The sequence below is a fragment of the Hylobates moloch genome, unplaced genomic scaffold, assembly GCF_009828535.3.
Source record: "Hylobates moloch isolate HMO894 unplaced genomic scaffold, HMol_V3 SCAFFOLD_16, whole genome shotgun sequence".
NCBI classification, from domain to species: Eukaryota; Metazoa; Chordata; class Mammalia; order Primates; family Hylobatidae; genus Hylobates; species Hylobates moloch.
Window position 1 is genome coordinate 61,078,748 of NW_026652291.1, and position 17,570 is coordinate 61,096,317.

Sequence of the window (17,570 nt, forward strand, 5' to 3'; positions counted from 1 at the left end):
AAATCAGGGCTAAAGGTTTTTCTGGTGTTTTCTTGAAACACGGTCTTGCTTTGTTGCCCAGGCTGTAATGCAGTAGCGTGATCACAGCTCACTGCAGCCTCGAATTCCTGGGCTCAAATGGTCCTCTTGCCTCAGCCTCCCGAGTAGCTACAGGTGCAAGCCACCACGCCTGGCTAATTTTTTTTTTCTTTTAGAGATGGGGTCTCACTATGTTGCCCAGGCTGGTCTTGAACTCCTGGTTTCAAGCAATCCACCTGCCTCAGCCTCTCAAAGTGCTGGGATTACAGGTGTGAGCCACTACCTGGGGCCACTAAAGGGTATTTACTTATATTACATCTCTAGCTCCTACTCTACACACAGAAAAATCTGATTTTTACAGACACAAGACATGAGAGTATTAGAACATCCCATAATTACTTAGTGGCTTTCTAGTCAACACATTTTAAGTCCCTAGGTAAATTATTAGCACACTCTCCATTTCCATCGACACAGAGAATACTATAAGGCAATGTTCAAACACATGCATGAGCATCAGTCACCTCCAAAAACAGAACTGTCCCAGGAGCTCTGTGTGGTCACCAAGCTGGGGGCTGCAGTAGAGGAGAGGACAGAGTTAGCTAGAGAATGAAAATGCTCCTTTCCTTCTCTCCTCACCAGCCCAGCCTGCCCTCTAGTGGAGATGCTAATGAGCAGGAAAGAGGCCAAGACAGGTCAGGCAGGAAGTCAACTAGCTGACATTTACTTAGCAATTACCAGAAATTGTCCTAAAATGGGTGCTGAAGGTAGAAAAACCTCTCTGTGGCTTTGAGTGACTTTAAGTGCAACTGGAGAGAGTAGAGGTTACCCAAATGAAAAGTGCTTCACAAACTGTAACCAAGCAACGTACCAAATTTCAAAATCAAGACAGCATAGGCAAAATTGAGTCTATCAAAATGACTTCACCATAATTATTTTTAAAGATATGCCATTTTATTTATTTCAATAGACACATTGTATACCCTAAGACAGAAACGCTCTTACACATTTTGAAAAACATTACAGGTCATAGTGAGATAATCAAGTTCATAGGCTTAAAAATCTTTTACATGCAGTCGGGCATGGTGGCTCACACCTGTAATCCCAGCACTTTGGGAGGCCTAGGCAGTCAGATCATGAGGTCAGGAGATCGAGACCATCCTGGCTAACGTGGTGAAACCCCGTCCCTACTAAGAAAAATACAAAAAATTAGCCAGGTGTGGTGGTGGGCCCCTGTAGTCCCAGGTACTCGGGAGGCTGAGGCAGGAGAATAGCATGAACCTGGGAGGCGGAGCTTGCAGTGAGCTGAGATCGGGCCACTGCACTCCAGCCTGGGCGACAGAGCAAGACTCCATCTCAAAAAAAAAAAAAAAAAATCTTTTATACGCAAAAAAATTAATCAATGAATCCAGTGATGAATCTTATATTCTTTTCCATTTGATGTGGAGGACTCATTTTAATCATAAAACCTCAGTTATTTTAACATTTACCATGACTTTTAAATGTTTTATTCAATAATGTACAAGTTCCATATTACAAAAGCTTGAATTAGAAGATTTTATTCAGGTTTAAACTAATTTGTAAGAAGGAGAAGAGAAAAGAGAATCAAAAAATGAATTGTTAAAGAGATAAGTTTAACAGAAGTTTTTTGTTCGTTTTTCTGGACCTCAGGTGCTACAGCTGTATTAATCATAATTCTTTGTAGAAGCTACACCTTTGTCACTGGTTCATGCAAGCCTTCTCCACTTTGTTTAATGATGTAATGAGCTGGGTATTATTAAACTTTTTTTTTTTTCTTTGAGACAGGGTCTCATTCTCGCCCAGGCTGGATGAAGTGCAGTGGCGCAATCATGGCTCACTGCAGCCTTGACCAGACTCAGGTGATCCTTCCACCTCAGCATCCTGGGTAGCCAAGACTACAGGCCCAGCTCAATTTTTTTTTGTATTTTCGGGGTTTCATCACGTTGCCCAGGCTGATCTCAAATTCCTGTGGTCAAGCGAGCTGCCTGCCTCAGCCTCCCAAAGTACCGGGATTACAGGTGTGAGCTACCACACCTATTATACTTTTTAATGAAAAACTGAAACCACATCGTTTTTGCATCTATTACATGTCACCAGAAGAAATGATTTTTTTTTTTAACTTGACAATGTAGTTTGCACAATTTCCCATGGTATAAAAATAGAAGGCTACAACAAACCTATACCAGGAATAGGTACCTTAAAAAAAAATTGAAGACTACAACACCATTTTAATAGCTACCTGGTATTTCTGTGTCTATACTACATGGACCATAATTTATTTAACCAATCCCATATTGCAAGATATTTAGGTCTTTGTTTCCAGTGTTCCACTTTTATCAATCACTGCTATGTAGAACATAAGTTTTTATGCGTGTCCGGGCTAGATTTCTGGAAGCAGTATTACTGGGTCAAAGTGCAAGGCTGTGAGGAAGGCAGTTTTGTAAAGACAGCTTCCCTCAGATAAGAAATTCTCCTGGGAAGGTGCAGAGGTAAAAATAAACAAGGTATTTATTGGCATATTTGCTTGGCAGAAGTATCAAAAAATGAGGTTACTAAAAATAGACAAACAGGTTTGGAAGTTTGTATTTGAAACAACGAACAATAGTGAGCCATTTGTTGATTTTCTTTCTGTAGAGACAGGCTTTAGCTCTACCCCCAGGCTGCAGTACAGTGGAGCAATCATGGCTCACTGCAGCCTCCACCTCATGGGCTCAAGATTCCCTCCTCATCCTTCCCAAGTAAGTTGGGACCATAGGCACGCGCCACGATGGCCAGCTATTTTTTTTTCTTTTTGTAGACTGGATCTATGTTGCCCAGGCTGGCCTTGAACTCCTGGCCACAAATGATCCTCCTCCTCAGCCTCCCACAGTGCTAGAATTACAGTCGTGAGCCACTGCGCCCAGCTCACTTGTGGGTTAAGCACTAAATGCTGTTAGAGGAGGATTCTTCAGCAGATCAACTAGCGGAAGAGGCATAGGTGTTTTTTTGTTTGGTTGGTTGATTGTTGTTTTTTGTGTGTGTGTGTGACGGAGTTTCGCTCTTGTAGCCCAGTCTGGAGTGCAGTGGCATGATCTCGGCTCAATGCAACCTCCGCCTCCCGGGTTCAAGCGATTCTCTTGCCTCAGCCTCTCGAGTGGCTGGCATTACAGGCGCATGCCACCACACCCGGCTTTTTTTTTTTTTTTTTTTTTTAAGTGATGGAGTTTCACCGTGTTGGCCAGGCTGGTCTCGAACTCTTGACCTCAGGTGATCCACCCGCCTTGGCCTCCCAAAGTGCTGGGATTACAGGCGTGAGCCACCGCGCCCGGCCAATTTTTTAAAAAAATGATTCCGTCACATTCTGAGAGAACGCAGGTAAAATCAATCAATAAATAAAGATCCCGATTTTCCAGGCTAGATAACCCAGAAACCACGGAATCCTAAAGTCTCAATAAACGTTAAAGCACAGATAGTAGTAAGTAATCTGGCAATAGAGGATGGGCGCCCAGCAGACCGCCTACATAATCAGTGGAGCCTACTGCAAGATGAAAATGCCAGGCACTTGCTTTAAAATTACTAATAATTTCAAGACCGTTAACACTAGAACATTGCAAGTATTCAGGACCCTTCTAAGCGCAGAGCCCATCAAAGCTAGCCCTGGTGACAAGCTCAGGTCTCCGGGTCTGGAGACTAGGAGACGTTGCCCGAAAGCTGGCCAAACCCTCGCCCTCACTGGGAGAGGCCCCAGGAGGGCCCAAGAAGGCCACGAGCCCTCGCTCCCATCCCTGCCCTCAGGAGCGGGCGGAGGGAAGCTCGCAGCTTTCCCAAGGAAGTGCAGGCTGCAAGGACTGAAGTTCAGCTCGGACCCTGGGCCTCTGAGCTCGAGACAGCAAGGTCATTCAACCGACACGTCCCCACCCAGCCAGGGCGAGGATCAGAGATGTGGCAAGCCCCGGCCTTGGACTCAGGCTTGTTACTCATAAACCCGCAGGAGAGGGCAGGAGGCGGCGCGCGCGCACCCTGGACCCGCGGCCGGGTGCGGAGAGGGACCGCGAGGACAGACGGTCTAGGGAAGGTCTACAAATCCCGGAGGGCCAAGGGAGCGTCTAAGGGGACAGCGGAACCGGAAAAGCTTTGAAAGAAAGACGCGTGTATTAGGGAACGTCTGCAAAGACCGCAGCGGAAAGCCAGGGATTGTCTTAAAAAATTGCCCGACCGGATAAAGGGAGGTCTAAAAGGGGACCGTCCCAAGAGCAAGGCTTCCAAAAGCTAAGCCCGGAAGGACGGTGTGGAGGCCTACTGGGACGCCGGGCACCCTTTAGGGCAGAACCGACTGGAGCTGCGGCCAGCGACAGAAGAACGGCTCCAGCTGGACAGGGGAAGCAGTGGCGAGAAAGAGGAGGCCCTTGGGCACTGTCTGAAAAGTGCGATGCCAAATGATCTTTAGGGACAGACAGTAAATTGTATCCCTTGCCAAAACACTTCTAGGTAGCGAACCACCAATCGTTTCTTTTTTAAGCCCCGCCTCTCAGCCATTACGTCTGATCCAGGAAGCTGCCAGTTCCCACTTACTCCTCCCCAACAAGAGCTAACAGCCTTCCTTGGGTGCGCACTTTCTCCTCCCCTCAGGCCCCTCGCGCATTTTCCCGCCTACCTATCAATCATCGTGCTCCGTTGTCCAGTTGGCTGGCCAAGGGGGCGGGGCCGTCGTGTGACGTTTGCAGCCCGCCGGCCGGGAAGCTGCGAGATGCGTGACGAGCGAGGCGCGTGACGGAGAAGCGGTTGGCCAACGCAGTGGCGGCAGTCGGTGTAAACAAGGCCTCGCGCTGCTGCGGGTCCTGCGACCGCTCCTGGCTGGTGGGTGATCTCGCGTGGGGCGGTAACCGCCGGCTTCAGTGGGAGGTGCTTCTCAGCTTCCTCCCCCTCTTGGCGTACACACCCCCGGCGCACCACGTGGGCGTGAGGCAAGGAAGGAGGGGTGTTAGGCCAAATTCTATTTTCATTGGCTGTCACTGCTGCCGGCTTTCGTAAGGGGCGCTCTGATTGGTCGATAAGGTGGGGGCGTCGAGGGTCTTTGAGTCCTAAGGCTTCTAATTGGTTAGATGAGATAAGCTAGCGAAGCGCTTTCTTCCGCGAGGGATTTCGATTGGTCGGTCAGAGAGGTTACCTGGAAATCCAACACCGCCCAACACCCCTCCCGCTCCCCAGTCCAGGGACTTCGATAGGTGAGTTTGGTGTAGAAAACAAATCTTTCTTCAGTTGGTGGGCTAGGGTAGCGCACTACGGTTCACTCTTGCTTTCTTTGCTTCACAGGATTGGGGAACGTTTGTGTTCATGACGCCTTGGTAGTTGGCATAGGCTAAAGAAAAGGGATCTCAGCCCCGAGAAAGGGTCACCCTCCTAGAGATAGCTACTACCGTCTCAGGAGACCCTGGTATTTCTAGAGCACGCTTTGCTTTCACCAAACCCAAGGAGGTGACAGGAGGAGCCCCCGCACAGGACCTAAGGATGCTGTGACCAGAAGATGGGATCACGGAACAGCAGCAGTGCAGGATCCGGGTCCGGAGACCCCTCCGAGGGCTTGCCCCGAAGAGGGGCTGGCCTGCGTCGGAGTGAGGAAGAGGAAGAAGAGGATGAAGATGTGGATCTGGCCCAGGTACTGGCCTATCTCCTCCGCAGGTAACTTACCCTCTGGTGTGACCCCCACCAGGTGCTACCACAGTGCCTTGATCCCAACTCCAGGCAGGAAAATTACAGAGGTTAGGAAATGGGATTCGCTCAGGGCAGCTGTTCTGTTTGAGCGGAACAGCGTTTCCCTGCTGGGCACCCATGGCACTCAGCTCCATACCCAGTAAGAGTGGTTCTTACCTAGGGAGGGTCACCAAGAGGACCTGCTCATGTGTTTGAGGGGCTATTCAAGGGAGCCTCTCTCTGAGACTACACAAATATAATCTATTTTCCAAGTAAGCTTGGAAAAAAAAAGGGGGGGGGGGTCCTGGTGGGAAAGGAGTGATGTAAGGGGTGAAGAGATGGGAAGGGAGTGTTGAACTTTTTAGTAAGGCAGTTGACACATGATATGAGGCCACTTCGATTTACTTGAAAAACAAGTTTAATTTGCCCTGACTCTAACCTGTTCTTGAGGAAAGAATGCCTTGAAGGGAGAGACCACCTGGAATTGACTGGAAAAGAGTGCAGCTGGCTTTCTTTCTTTGCTTATGGCTCTTTGAGGAGAAGATGAGCTTGGGGGTCCCTTCAGAATATTGTATTCTTTTTTGTTTGTGTTTTGTGTTGGTTTTAGTAGACATAGACAGGGCTCACTGTGTTCCCCAGTCTGGAGAAAAGGCTATTCACAGGTGTGATCAAGTGCACACCACAGCCTGCAACTCCTGGGCTCAAGCAATCCTTGCCTCCCAGGTAGCTAAGACTACAGTTGCACACACCACCGCACCCAGCTTAGAATATTGCCTTCTGTGGTGGACTTCTCAGGCAGAGGCTCAGAAGGAAATGCTGTGAGAATGTTTAGCTCCTTGGGAGGTCAACTTAGTAGGTCATGTCCACAGCGTATTGGTCTTGCTCTAAGGAAATGATGTTAGAATGTTGAGCTTGCTGGGAGGTCAACTTAGTAGGTCATATCCACAGCATGTTGGTCTTGCTCTTGCTGTAAGAGTAAGACTCACTTTCCTACTGTGTTTTATAGGAGACCAAAAATAACAGCCAAGATCTAGTCAGCCTCAAACCTCAAAATGAGTACCAAGTGGTCTAAGAGCTAGATAACCATTGACTCTGAATTTGGTTGGTTTGGGGGAAGAAGTCCCCTCCTTTATAATGGGGGGTCTCTCCACAGAGGCCAAGTGAGGTTGGTGCAGGGAGGAGGTGCAGCAAATTTACAATTCATTCAGGCCCTCTTGGACTCAGAGGAAGAGAATGACAGAGCTTGGGATGGTCGTCTTGGGGATCGATACAACCCACCTGGTAAGAGGAAAAGTCCCTAATGTTGGAAGACTTTTACTAGAAAACCTTTTAGTGATATTTTGAATGATAGGTTACATCGAAAGAAGGTACAATAATTTAAGGAATAAGGAGTCCTTACAGCCCCAGTATATTCAGCCACAGGGGTGGGCTTGGGTACAGTTCTGCTAACTGTTCTCTGAGGCTGGAAGACCTAGGATGAAACTTCTCCTTGGTACTCACAGTGGATGCTACCCCTGACACCCGGGAGCTGGAATGCAATGAGATCAAGACACAAGTGGAACTGGCCACAGGGCAGCTGGGGCTTAGGCGGGCCGCCCAGAAGCACAGCTTTCCTGGAATGTTGCACCAGGTAGGCCTCTCCACCTCCCAGCCTGGCAGCAGGCCTGCCAAAGCAGCCAGAAGCTCTGCCAGCCCCAGAGAAAAAGGAAGTCAACTTTCCAAGGAAGAAGCCTCAAGGGCTGGGGCTGGAGAGTTAACCAGCCTCCATCAGAGTTCTGTGGGACAGACTATGATGTGTTGTATCCATTTCTATAACAAGAGCAATATCTTTGGAGGAGGGGGCTTAATATGGCTGAAGTGGCCCTCTATTTCTGCTAGCAATATTCCCCAATCCCTTCCATTTAGAGAGAACGGGGCCTCTGCCACCGGGGAAGCTTCTCCCTTGGAGAACAGTCTCGAGTGATATCTCAGTGAGTATGGGGCTTGGTGAAGAGACTCTAAGGGCCAGATAGGTCTTATCTCCTAAACTTTGAAGGGGTAGGTGTTAAAGGAGCCTCAGAGATATTAAAGGTTAGGTTAAATGGGGTTGAAACTTTGAGAGTAAACAAAGTAGAAAAGTGTAGAACATTGTAGAAATTTAGAGGATGGTGGAATGGTTGAAAGACGGGGTTGCACTCACAGCCAGAAGGGAAGAATGACTGTTCTGATATTCCAGCTCTGTTAGGATTCTGCTAGTTGGGACACTCCTTATCCTGAGCACCCCTTACCCTCACTTTCTCTCTCCTTCCCTAGCTTCTTGCCCAATGATCTGGGCTTCACTGATAGCTACTCTCAGAAGGCTTTCTGTGGCATCTACAGCAAAGATGGTCAAATATTCATGTCTGCTTGCCAAGGTACCAGACCCTTGTCCTATAAACTGTCTTTTCCTGGTACATGGGACGTTCCCCCTGACTGAGGCTAGAAAGCCACAGACGGGGAGCTCAGACCTGGCTTAAGGATGCTTAGCCAGAGCATGTTTCCCATGATAAAGGGAAGACTCCACAGGTACGCTGAGTGGGAGACTTCTAACCTAGGAAAGTTACAAGGAAAGTGTCCCATAATTCTGCCTGATCTTTACTTAAACAGACCAGACAATCCGACTGTATGACTGCCGGTATGGCCGTTTCCGTAAATTCAAGAGCATCAAGGCCCGCGATGTAGGCTGGAGCGTCTTGGATGTGGCCTTCACCCCTGATGGGAACCACTTCCTCTACTCCAGCTGGTCTGATTACAGTGAGTATGCACCAGGCTTCCACTGACTCTCCAGCCTGGGACCTGAGGTTTCCACGTGCCTGTCCCCTCTGAGCCAGGATCCCTCACTTTGTCTTGGGAAAATCACTCCCAAAGTGCTCCAGTACCCTTGTCCCCTGTTTGATCTCTTCCCTGGCTTCACTTCCACTCTCCTTCCCCCATCCCTGAAATATTCTTGTTTTTCTTGCTTCTCTTAGTTCATATCTGCAATATCTATGGTGAGGGAGATACACACACTGCCCTGGATCTCAGGTACTGGCTTCCCTTTCTGGTCAGACTCATCAGAAACTTCTCAAGGGAAGCTCTTCAGGAGCAAACCTCTTGAGTTGGAAGTTCTGCTTAGGGGAAAAAGTATACTGGCGGGTCTGTGTGCATTCGTGGGAGGGAAGCACCATCTTGTCAGCCAGAGTACTGGGTAAAATAGATGGTTGCAGGGTGATTTCTGGGTTCTCACTGAGCATCTGCATTGTGGTGCATGTTAGCCAGACTTCTTTTTTCCCCTGGGGATGTGCCTTACAACTGTTGTCAGATTCTATATAGATTAACAAAAGCTGAAGGGAAGTCCACTTAACCCAGCTCCTTCTTTGCTTTTAGGCCAGATGAGCGTCGCTTTGCTGTCTTCTCCATTGCTGTCTCCTCAGATGGACGAGAAGTACTAGGAGGGTAAGTGCTTGTGGGGTATGTTTCCCTCAATAACAAGATGGAGGTTCTGCCAGAGATGAGCTCTGCTGTACACAGATGGCACTGGCAACTGCAGAGAACAACCAGACCTTCTCCAAGGTCAGGATTTACAAGTTGCTTCACCCCTTGCTCTCCATTTCCCCAGCACGAGATGGGAGGTGTCAAGCCTCCATGAAACACAGCTAACTCTTCCCCCATTTCCTGTATAAAAAGAGCAAACGACTTGACCCAGAGCAGAATTTCTCAGTGGAACTCTCTAGAGCATATACCACATTGGTCCTCTCGATCATGGCTCTAGGACCCTCCTTTATCCCTTCCCTTTCAGGGCCAATGATGGCTGCCTATATGTCTTTGACCGAGAACAGAACCGGCGCACCCTTCAGGTATGGCTCCTGAGATAGAGCCTCTGCCTCTTGGTTTTTGGCTTATTATAAGACCTAGAAAGAGGTCTTATATCTTGGCCTCCTTTTCGCCTAGATTGAGTCCCATGAGGATGATGTGAATGCAGTGGCCTTTGCTGATATAAGCTCCCAAATCCTGTTCTCTGGGGGAGACGATGCCATCTGCAAAGTGTGGGATCGACGCACCATGCGGGAGGATGACCCCAAGCCTGTGGGTGCACTGGCTGGACACCAGGATGGCATCACCTTCATTGACAGCAAGGTGGGCCAGAAGGCAGGACTGTACAGCCAGGCCACTAAGGTTCTTTCATGCCCCAGGAAAGCATGAAAGCGGACTGGTGTGGGAATTTGACAAGCTCCTTATTAACCAAGATTTGTAAAAGTTGGAGTTTAGGGAAGGGGCTCAAGCCAGGGAACATGAATTCCATCTGTACTCACCAGTCCTCAAGGAGCAGGGCAGGGCTTTTTGTACAAGAAAAATGGAAGACCAGTCAGGTGCGGCGGCTCACACCTGTAATCCTAGCACTTTGAGAGGCCGAGGTGGGAGGATCACTTGAGCTCAGGAGTTCCAGACCAGCCTGTGAAACCTAGTGAGACCTCATCTCTTTATTTAAAAAAACAACAACAACAAAAAACTAAGGCCAGGTGCCGTGGCTCACGCTGTAATCCTAGCACTTTGGGAGGCCGAGGCGGGCGGATCACGAGGTCAGGAGATAGAGACCATCCTGGCTAACATGGTGAAACCCTGTCTCTACTAAAAATACAAAAAAATTAGCTGGGTGTGGTGGCAGGTGCCTGTAGTCACATCTACTCAAGAGGCTGAGGCAGGAGAATGGTGTGAACCCAGGAGATGGAGTTTGCAGTGAGCTGAGATTGCACCACTACACTCCAGCCTGGGTGACAGAGCAAGACTCCATCTGAAAAAAAAAAAAAAAAAAATTAAAAATTAAAAAAGGAAAAATGGAAGACAATCTGATTCAGGCTAGAATAGGAAAGCCAGCCAGTACCCTGGGCAAGGAAAGGAAAACCTAGCCAGGTGGTAGGATCTGAGGCAGAACACTGGAAATGAGTTCACTTGGATGAAAAGAGGCAAGTAAATCCAGAGGCCAGAGTTCTGCTCAACTAGAGAACGGGAACTAGACTAACAGGCGCCGACATTTGCAAGCTCTGATGCTTCACTGTCCACCTTTGGATTCATAGGGTGATGCCCGGTATCTGATCTCCAACTCTAAAGACCAGACCATCAAACTCTGGGATATCCGACGCTTTTCCAGCCGGGAAGGCATGGAAGCCTCACGCCAGGCTGCCACACAGCAAAACTGGGACTATCGCTGGCAGCAAGTGCCCAAAAAAGGTGAGACTGGAAGTATAGGCACAGTGGATTTGTCTGTAGCCTGGGAGCCCTGGAGGACCTCCCCCTCAGCCCTCTTTGCCAGGCATTAACTCTTTATTTGCTAAATCGTGGATGGAATGGCCAGAGGTTCCTAGGATTGGGGCCTGGGTGGGGGTCACTCAGAATCAACCAATACAACAGTATTTGAGTGTAATGATTAACCAGCAAGGCCATATTGGAGACTGTCCACTGACTATTAGGTGGAGAAAGAGCCACCACTTGAAGGTTGGAAAGGCATTTGTCTCTGGGCATTGAACCTTGCTCAGGACTGGTGGTACGAAACAATCCCAAAGCAGATTTCCTAACTTAGGGCTTACTCTGCATCCCTGCCCAGCCTGGCGGAAGCTGAAGCTCCCAGGGGACAGCTCCTTGATGACCTACCGGGGCCACGGAGTGCTGCACACCCTCATCCGCTGCCGGTTCTCCCCCATTCATAGCACCGGCCAGCAGTTCATCTACAGTGGCTGCTCCACCGGCAAAGTGGTTGGTAAGGATTGTGTCAGAACAGGGGGCCTCAGGAAGGGCAGGAATGACTCCTTGCCATTCCACCTATAACGACCAGTGACCACCTTAAAAATTTTAGCCCAGTGACAGCTACAGGTAAAATCAAACTTAGCCTGGAGGCTTAAACAGAGAAATAGAAACCATTCTATTTTTCAGTGTTTTAAATTAAGAAAAGGAACATAGAATTCTAGACAGTAAATAATTATATTTTGCCAAAAATATAGTTGGTTCTGTTTTTCAGCCAGTCAAGAAAGAGGTTGCAGATGAAAGGTAGGAGGGAACAGAGACAAAATGACACAGGAAGATGGTAGCAAGTAGTAAAGGGACATGCAGTCGCTGAAGCAGAAAAGCACAGAACGAAATAAGCTGGGCGCAGTGGCTCATGCCTGTAACCCCAGTGCTTTGGGAGGTCAATGAGGGCAGATCGCTTGAGCCCAGGAGTTTGAGACCAGCCAGGGCAACATGGAGAAACCTCGTCTCTACAAAAAATGGCTGGACGTGGTGGCACAGGCCTGTAGTCCCAGGTACTTGGGAGGCTAGGGTGGGAGAATCACCTGAGCCCAGGAGGTCGAGACTGCAGTGAGCCATGATTGTGCCACTGCACTTCAGCCTGGGTGACAGAGTGAGAAACTGTCTCAAAAAAAAAGGTCGGGCACGGTGGCTCACACCTGTAATCCCAGCACTTTGGGAGGCTGAGGCGGGTGGATCACCTGAGGTCAGGGGTTTGAGACCAGGCTGGCCAACATGGTGAAGCCCCATCTCTATTAAAAATACAAAATTTAGCCAGGCATGGTGGCAGGCGCCGGTAATCACAAGCTACTTGGGAGGCCAAGGCAGGAGAATCACTTGAACCCAGGAGGCAGAGGTTACTGTGAGCTGAAATCACGCTACGGCACTCTAGCCTGGGCAACGAGAGCGAGACTCCGTCTCAAAAAAAAAGAAAAGAAAAGAAAAGAAAAAAAACAGAAGTACAGCTACAAATACAAGGAGCCTAAGGCAGTGCTGTCCCTAGAGAGACACTCATGTCCCATGACAAAAGAAAGATGCACCCTGTCCAGATAAGGTGCAGCAGGTACACACACCCCCAGACAGCTCATTGTTCACTTTTGTGGTGCCTTCCGTATCTTACTAAAATCTTTAAAGCCACTGCATTTTCTTAACCGTAGCCCCTATGAAATTTAGCTGAGGGCCAGAAATACCCACACCACTAAACCATACCCTCAACCCAAGGTATGGAAAAGAACAGGGATAGAAGCAAAAATAACACAGTCTTCTGGTGTGGGCTTTGCTCCCATGGGAACATGGGAAGTTGCCTGACAGGCAGGTCAGTGGTGCTACTCACAGGGAGGTGAGGGATAGTTTAGTGGTCTTGTGGTGCTCCCTCTCCACTCTTGCCTGTCCTGGACAGTGTACGACCTTCTAAGTGGCCACATTGTGAAGAAGCTGACCAACCACAAGGCCTGTGTGCGTGACGTCAGTTGGCACCCCTTTGAAGAGAAGATTGTCAGCAGTTCGGTGAGGTTGCAAGGGTTGGGGGTGCTGGCACATGTCTGGGGCTTGGACTTGGGTGGGGGCAGCACGTCCTGACTACTTGCCACCCTCTGCCCTGCAGTGGGACGGGAACCTGCGTCTGTGGCAGTACCGCCAGGCTGAGTACTTCCAGGATGACATGCCAGAATCTGAGGAATGTGCCAGCGCCCCTGCCCCAGTGCCCCAATCCTCTACAGCCTTTTCCTCACCCCAGTAGATCCGACCTCCAGCCCCATATAGGGTGAACCTCTTGATAAGCTCTCTGCCTCCTCCTCCCTTTCTCCCTTGTGGGGAATGTTTGGAGGAATCACTGGAGAAACATAAGCCTGGGCTCTGAGCCTCAGCTGAGCCCTGGAAGATCCTCCCCATGGGGCAGAGTGGTCTCCTTACGTGCTCACACTCAGTCAGCTTGGGTCCCTATCTCTGGCCAGAGTTTGGCAGGACTGCCATTATCTGGGGTGTGGCCTCTGCCAGCAAGAGAAGTGTCCTGGGTGTTTTTAATCATGTTTGAATGTTAGGGGTTGGATCCTAGAGTAGACGCCTGAGGCCACATCTGAACAGACCTGTCAGCCAGGCCTGCCAGGTCTTCATGTTGAGGATTCAACTGGCCAATCACAGGACAGGTGTCCTGGCCTTTCTTCCTGAGGTCTCTAGGGGAGGGGCATGGGTAAGGGTGTTTCCTTAGCACCCTCCTGGGGTGGGGATTATGTTTGCTGTCATGTCTGGGTCTTTAGGGTAGGACAGGCTGTGGTATGAGAGGCAGGAGTCTCCGCAAGGCTTCATGTGGCCCCTCATAGGGCAGGCCCTGCCCTCGGGGAAGGTCCCTTCATGCTGGAGGCACACAGCTTTAAGGAAGTAGGTTGAAGTAGGACTCCTTCGTCCTCTCACTGGCTTTGGCTCCCTCAATAAACTGTGTGGGAACCTGGCTCAGTGTCTGTCTCTCTGTCTCTCTCTGTTTTTCCTATCTGAGGTCTTTCATCTTCTCACTTCAGGAAAACACAGTTTCAACAGAGTCTTCAGATGCGATCCTGTGTAGGAGAAAATACCCTTCTGGTGGCCCATGAAAAAGGGAAATACCAAAACCATTTGTTCACTGAGCCTTGCAATAGGTGCTCCCTCACCAACTTCAGAAGCTTCCCTGCAAGTAGATATCGAGAGAGCACACTTTCTATTAGAGCCTGGTAATACCCATATCACCTCTGCTCTGAGGCCGGGCCTGCAGCTGTGCAGTCTTTGGAAGAGGTAGCCCATGAACGCAGAGCCTGAGAGAAGCAAGTCGGCCCTGACGCCAGGCCCCAGTGGGCACCTCACACTCAGAACCTTATAGCCCAGAGCAAACCAATGGTCAGGGAGAGTGCTAGAGCTCACACCCAGCTCTGAATAGATCTTCCCTGATGACATTCCACGCCCTCTAAGGCAGTTTTTAAACGAAGGTACACACATCCAGGGGTGTTCACAGGCTTTCACGCAGGGGTACCTATTTCATGGCAAAATAGGCAGTTTTAAAAGAATAAACAAGCTAGGCGTGGTGGCTCACACCTGTAATCCTAGCACTTTGGGAAGCCAAAGCTGATGGATCACTTGAGCCCAGGAGTTTGAGACCAGCCTGGGCAACATGGCAAAACCCCATCTCTACAAAAAATATAAAAAGTAGGCCGGGCACGGTGGTTCACACCTGTAATCCTGGCATTTTGGGAGGCCAAGATAGGTGGATCACCTTAAGTCAGGTGTTTGAGACCAGCCTGGCCAACATGGTGGAACCCCATCTCTACTAAAAATACAAAAATTAGCCAGGTGTGGTGGCAGGTGCCTGTAGTCCCAGCTACTCAGGAGGCTGAGGCAGGAGAATCGCTTGAACCTGGGAGGCGGAGGTTGCAGTGAGCTGAGATCACACCTCTGCACTCCAGCCTGAGCCACAGGGTGAGACTCCGTCTGGAAAAAAAAAAATTTTGTTTTGTTTTTTGTTTTTTTGAGACAGGGTCTCGCTCTGTCACCCAAGCTGGAGTGCACTGGCATGATCTCAGCTCACTGCAGCCTGGACCTCTTCTGGTTCAAGCAGGCCTCCACCTCAGCCTCCTGAGTAGCTGAGACTAGAGATGCCCACCACTACACCTGGCTAATTTTTGTGTTTTCTGTAGAGATGGGGTTTCGTCCTGTTGCACAAGCTATTCTCAAACTCCTGGGCTCAAGCAATCCTCCCACTTCAGCCTCCCAAAGTGCTGGGATTATAGGCATAAGCTACTGTGCCTATGTGCCTAGCCGTGAATGTTCATAATGGCATCTGGAATGGTGAATCCTTTCCAGAAGGTTTTCAATTGACTTTGTCTACAGCTATCAGAGGAATCGCTCTGGCAGCTGCAGTCTTACGAAATGCTTTTTTTTTTTCTTGAGATAGGGTCTTGCTCTGTCACTCAGGCGCAGTGGTGCGATCTCAGCTCACTGCAGCCTCTGCCTCCCCTGGACTCAAGCGATCCTCCCGCTTCAGCCTCCCAAGTAGCTGGGACTACCAGCACACACCACCACATCCAGCTCGTTTTTGTTATTTTTTGTAGAGATGGGGTTCGAAATGTATTTCTTAAAGAGTAAAACTTGCAAGTCAAAATTACTCCTTGATCCATGGGCTACAGAATGGATGTTGTGTTAGCAGGCATGAAAACATTAGTCTCCCTGTACATCTCCAGAGTTTGTAGGTGACCAGGTGCATTGTCAATGAGCAGTAATATTTTGAAAGGAATCTTTATTTCTGAGGAGTAGATCTTAACAGCGAGCTTAAAATATTCTGTAATCCATGCTGCAAACATATGTGCTGTCATGCAGGTTTTGTTGTTTTATTTATAGAGCACAGCAGAATACATTTAGCATAATTCCTAAGGCCCTAGAATTTTCAGAATGGTAAATGAGGATTGGTTTCAACTTAAAATCACCAGGTGCATTATCTCCTAATAAAAAGAGTTAGTCTGTCCTTTGAAGCTCTGTAGCCAGGCCTTGACTTCTCTCTAGCTGTGAAACTCCTATATGGCATCTTCTTCCAATAGAAGGCTGTTTTGTTTGCTTTGAAAATCTGTTATTTAGTGTAGCCACCTTCATCAATGATCTTAGCTAGATCTTCTGGATAACTTGCTGCAGCTTCTATATCAGCACTTGCTGCTTCACCTTGCATTTTTGTGTTATGGAGGTGGCTTCTTTCCTTGAGCATTATGAACCAACCTCTGCTAGCCTCTTCACCACTCTCAGTCTTTATAGTATTGAAGAGAATAGGCTGGGCTCAGTAGCTCACACCTATAATCCCAGCACTTTGGGAGGCCAAGATGGAAGGATCACTTGAGGCCAAAGGTTGGAGACCAGTGTGGGCAACATAGTGAGTGTTGGCATGCACATGTAGTCCCAGGTACTTAGGAGGCAGAGCAGGAGGATTGCTTGAGCTCAGGAGTTTGAGACTGCAGTAAGACATGATCATGCCACTGCACTCCAGGCTGGGCAACAACGCAAGACCCTGTCTCTTAAAAATAATAATAATAATTGGGGCCTTGCTCTGGATTAATTAGGCTTTGGTTTAAGGGAATGTTGTGGCTGCTTTGATCTTCTATCCAGACCACTAAAACTTTCTTGATATCAGCAATAAGGCTATTTCACTTTTGTATCATTTATGTGTTCACTGAAGTGTAGTACCTTTTAATTTCCTTTAAGAACTTTTCCTGGACAGGTGCAGCAGCTCACTTCTGTAATCCCAGCACTTTAGGCAAAGACAGGAGGATCACTTTAGTCCAGGAGTTTAAGACCAGCCTGGGCAACATAGTGAGACCCCTGTCTCTGCAAAAAATTTAAAAATTAGCCAAACTTGGTGGCCTGCACCTGTAGTCCCAGCTCCGCGAGAGGAGGATCACTTGAACCGGGGAGGTCAAGGCTGCAGTGAGCTGCGATCATGGCACCAGATTAGGCTTTGATTTAAGAGAATGTTGTGGCTGCTTTAATCTTCTACCCAGACCACTAAAACTTTCTCCATGTCAGTAATAAGACTGTTTCACTTTCCTGACAGAAAGTGACCCTATCTGAAAAACCCCAAAAACTAAGGTATTCATGTACTAATAATATATTTTAGACTACTAACAGTTACAATGAAAATAGAATCCACAGGGAAAAAAAATTAACTCTTAGGGCTTTATGGTCACAGGACATTTCCATTTTATTGATTTTATTTATTTTTATGTTTTGAGACAGTCTTGCTCTGTTGTGCAGGCTGGAGTGCAGTGGTTTGGAATGCAGTGGTGTGATCACTGCTCACTGCAACCTCAAATTCCTGAGCTCAAGTGATCTTACCATCTCAGCCTCGTGAGTAGCTGGGTGGGTGCCACCATCCTTGGCTAATTTGTGTATGTTTTATATAGACAAGGTTTCACCATGTTGCTCAGGATGGTCTAGAACTCCTGGGCTCAAGTGATCCTCCTGCCACAGTCTCCCAAAGGACTGGAATTGCAAGTGTGAGCCACCACACCGGGCCCAGAAACTATAAAAAATTAAATTTTTTGGCCGGGCACGGTGGCTCACGCCTGTAATCCCAGCACTTT

The 17,570-nt window shown here is 48.6% G+C and overlaps 2 protein-coding genes across 6 annotated transcripts in view; one reads left to right on the plus strand and one right to left on the minus strand.

Moving 5' to 3' along the window:
• Window positions 1-4,810, minus strand: part of NRL (neural retina leucine zipper) — a 35,788-nt gene extending 30,978 nt beyond the window's left edge. The window contains exon 1 of one of the 2 annotated variants that reach the window (XM_032180080.2): window positions 4,670-4,810. The gene's annotated coding sequence lies outside the window, so the exon portion shown is untranslated. The remainder of the gene's footprint in view (window positions 1-4,669) is intronic. The other variant, XM_032180079.2, reaches the window with a different exon arrangement.
• A 95-nt stretch (window positions 4,811-4,905) lies between these two features.
• DCAF11 (DDB1 and CUL4 associated factor 11) lies at window positions 4,906-13,930 on the plus strand. Of its 4 annotated transcripts, none has more exons than XM_032180068.2 (15): window positions 4,906-5,240; window positions 5,329-5,671; window positions 6,915-6,987; window positions 7,209-7,336; window positions 7,612-7,676; window positions 7,999-8,099; window positions 8,332-8,478; window positions 8,694-8,748; window positions 9,091-9,159; window positions 9,503-9,560; window positions 9,655-9,840; window positions 10,779-10,932; window positions 11,306-11,458; window positions 12,884-12,990; window positions 13,088-13,930. In XM_032180068.2, exons 2-15 carry the CDS (start codon window positions 5,540-5,542, stop codon window positions 13,220-13,222), a joined length of 1,563 nt encoding a protein of 520 aa, XP_032035959.1. In that variant the 5' UTR covers window positions 4,906-5,240; window positions 5,329-5,539; the 3' UTR covers window positions 13,223-13,930. The 4 variants fall into 4 exon arrangements, with proteins under 4 accessions (XP_032035959.1, XP_032035957.1, XP_032035962.1 ...); XM_032180066.2 differs by having other exon boundaries at window positions 4,907-5,240; window positions 5,329-5,694; window positions 6,860-6,987; XM_032180071.2 differs by having other exon boundaries at window positions 4,907-5,240; window positions 6,860-6,987.
• Window positions 13,931-17,570: the final 3,640 nt, after the last annotated feature.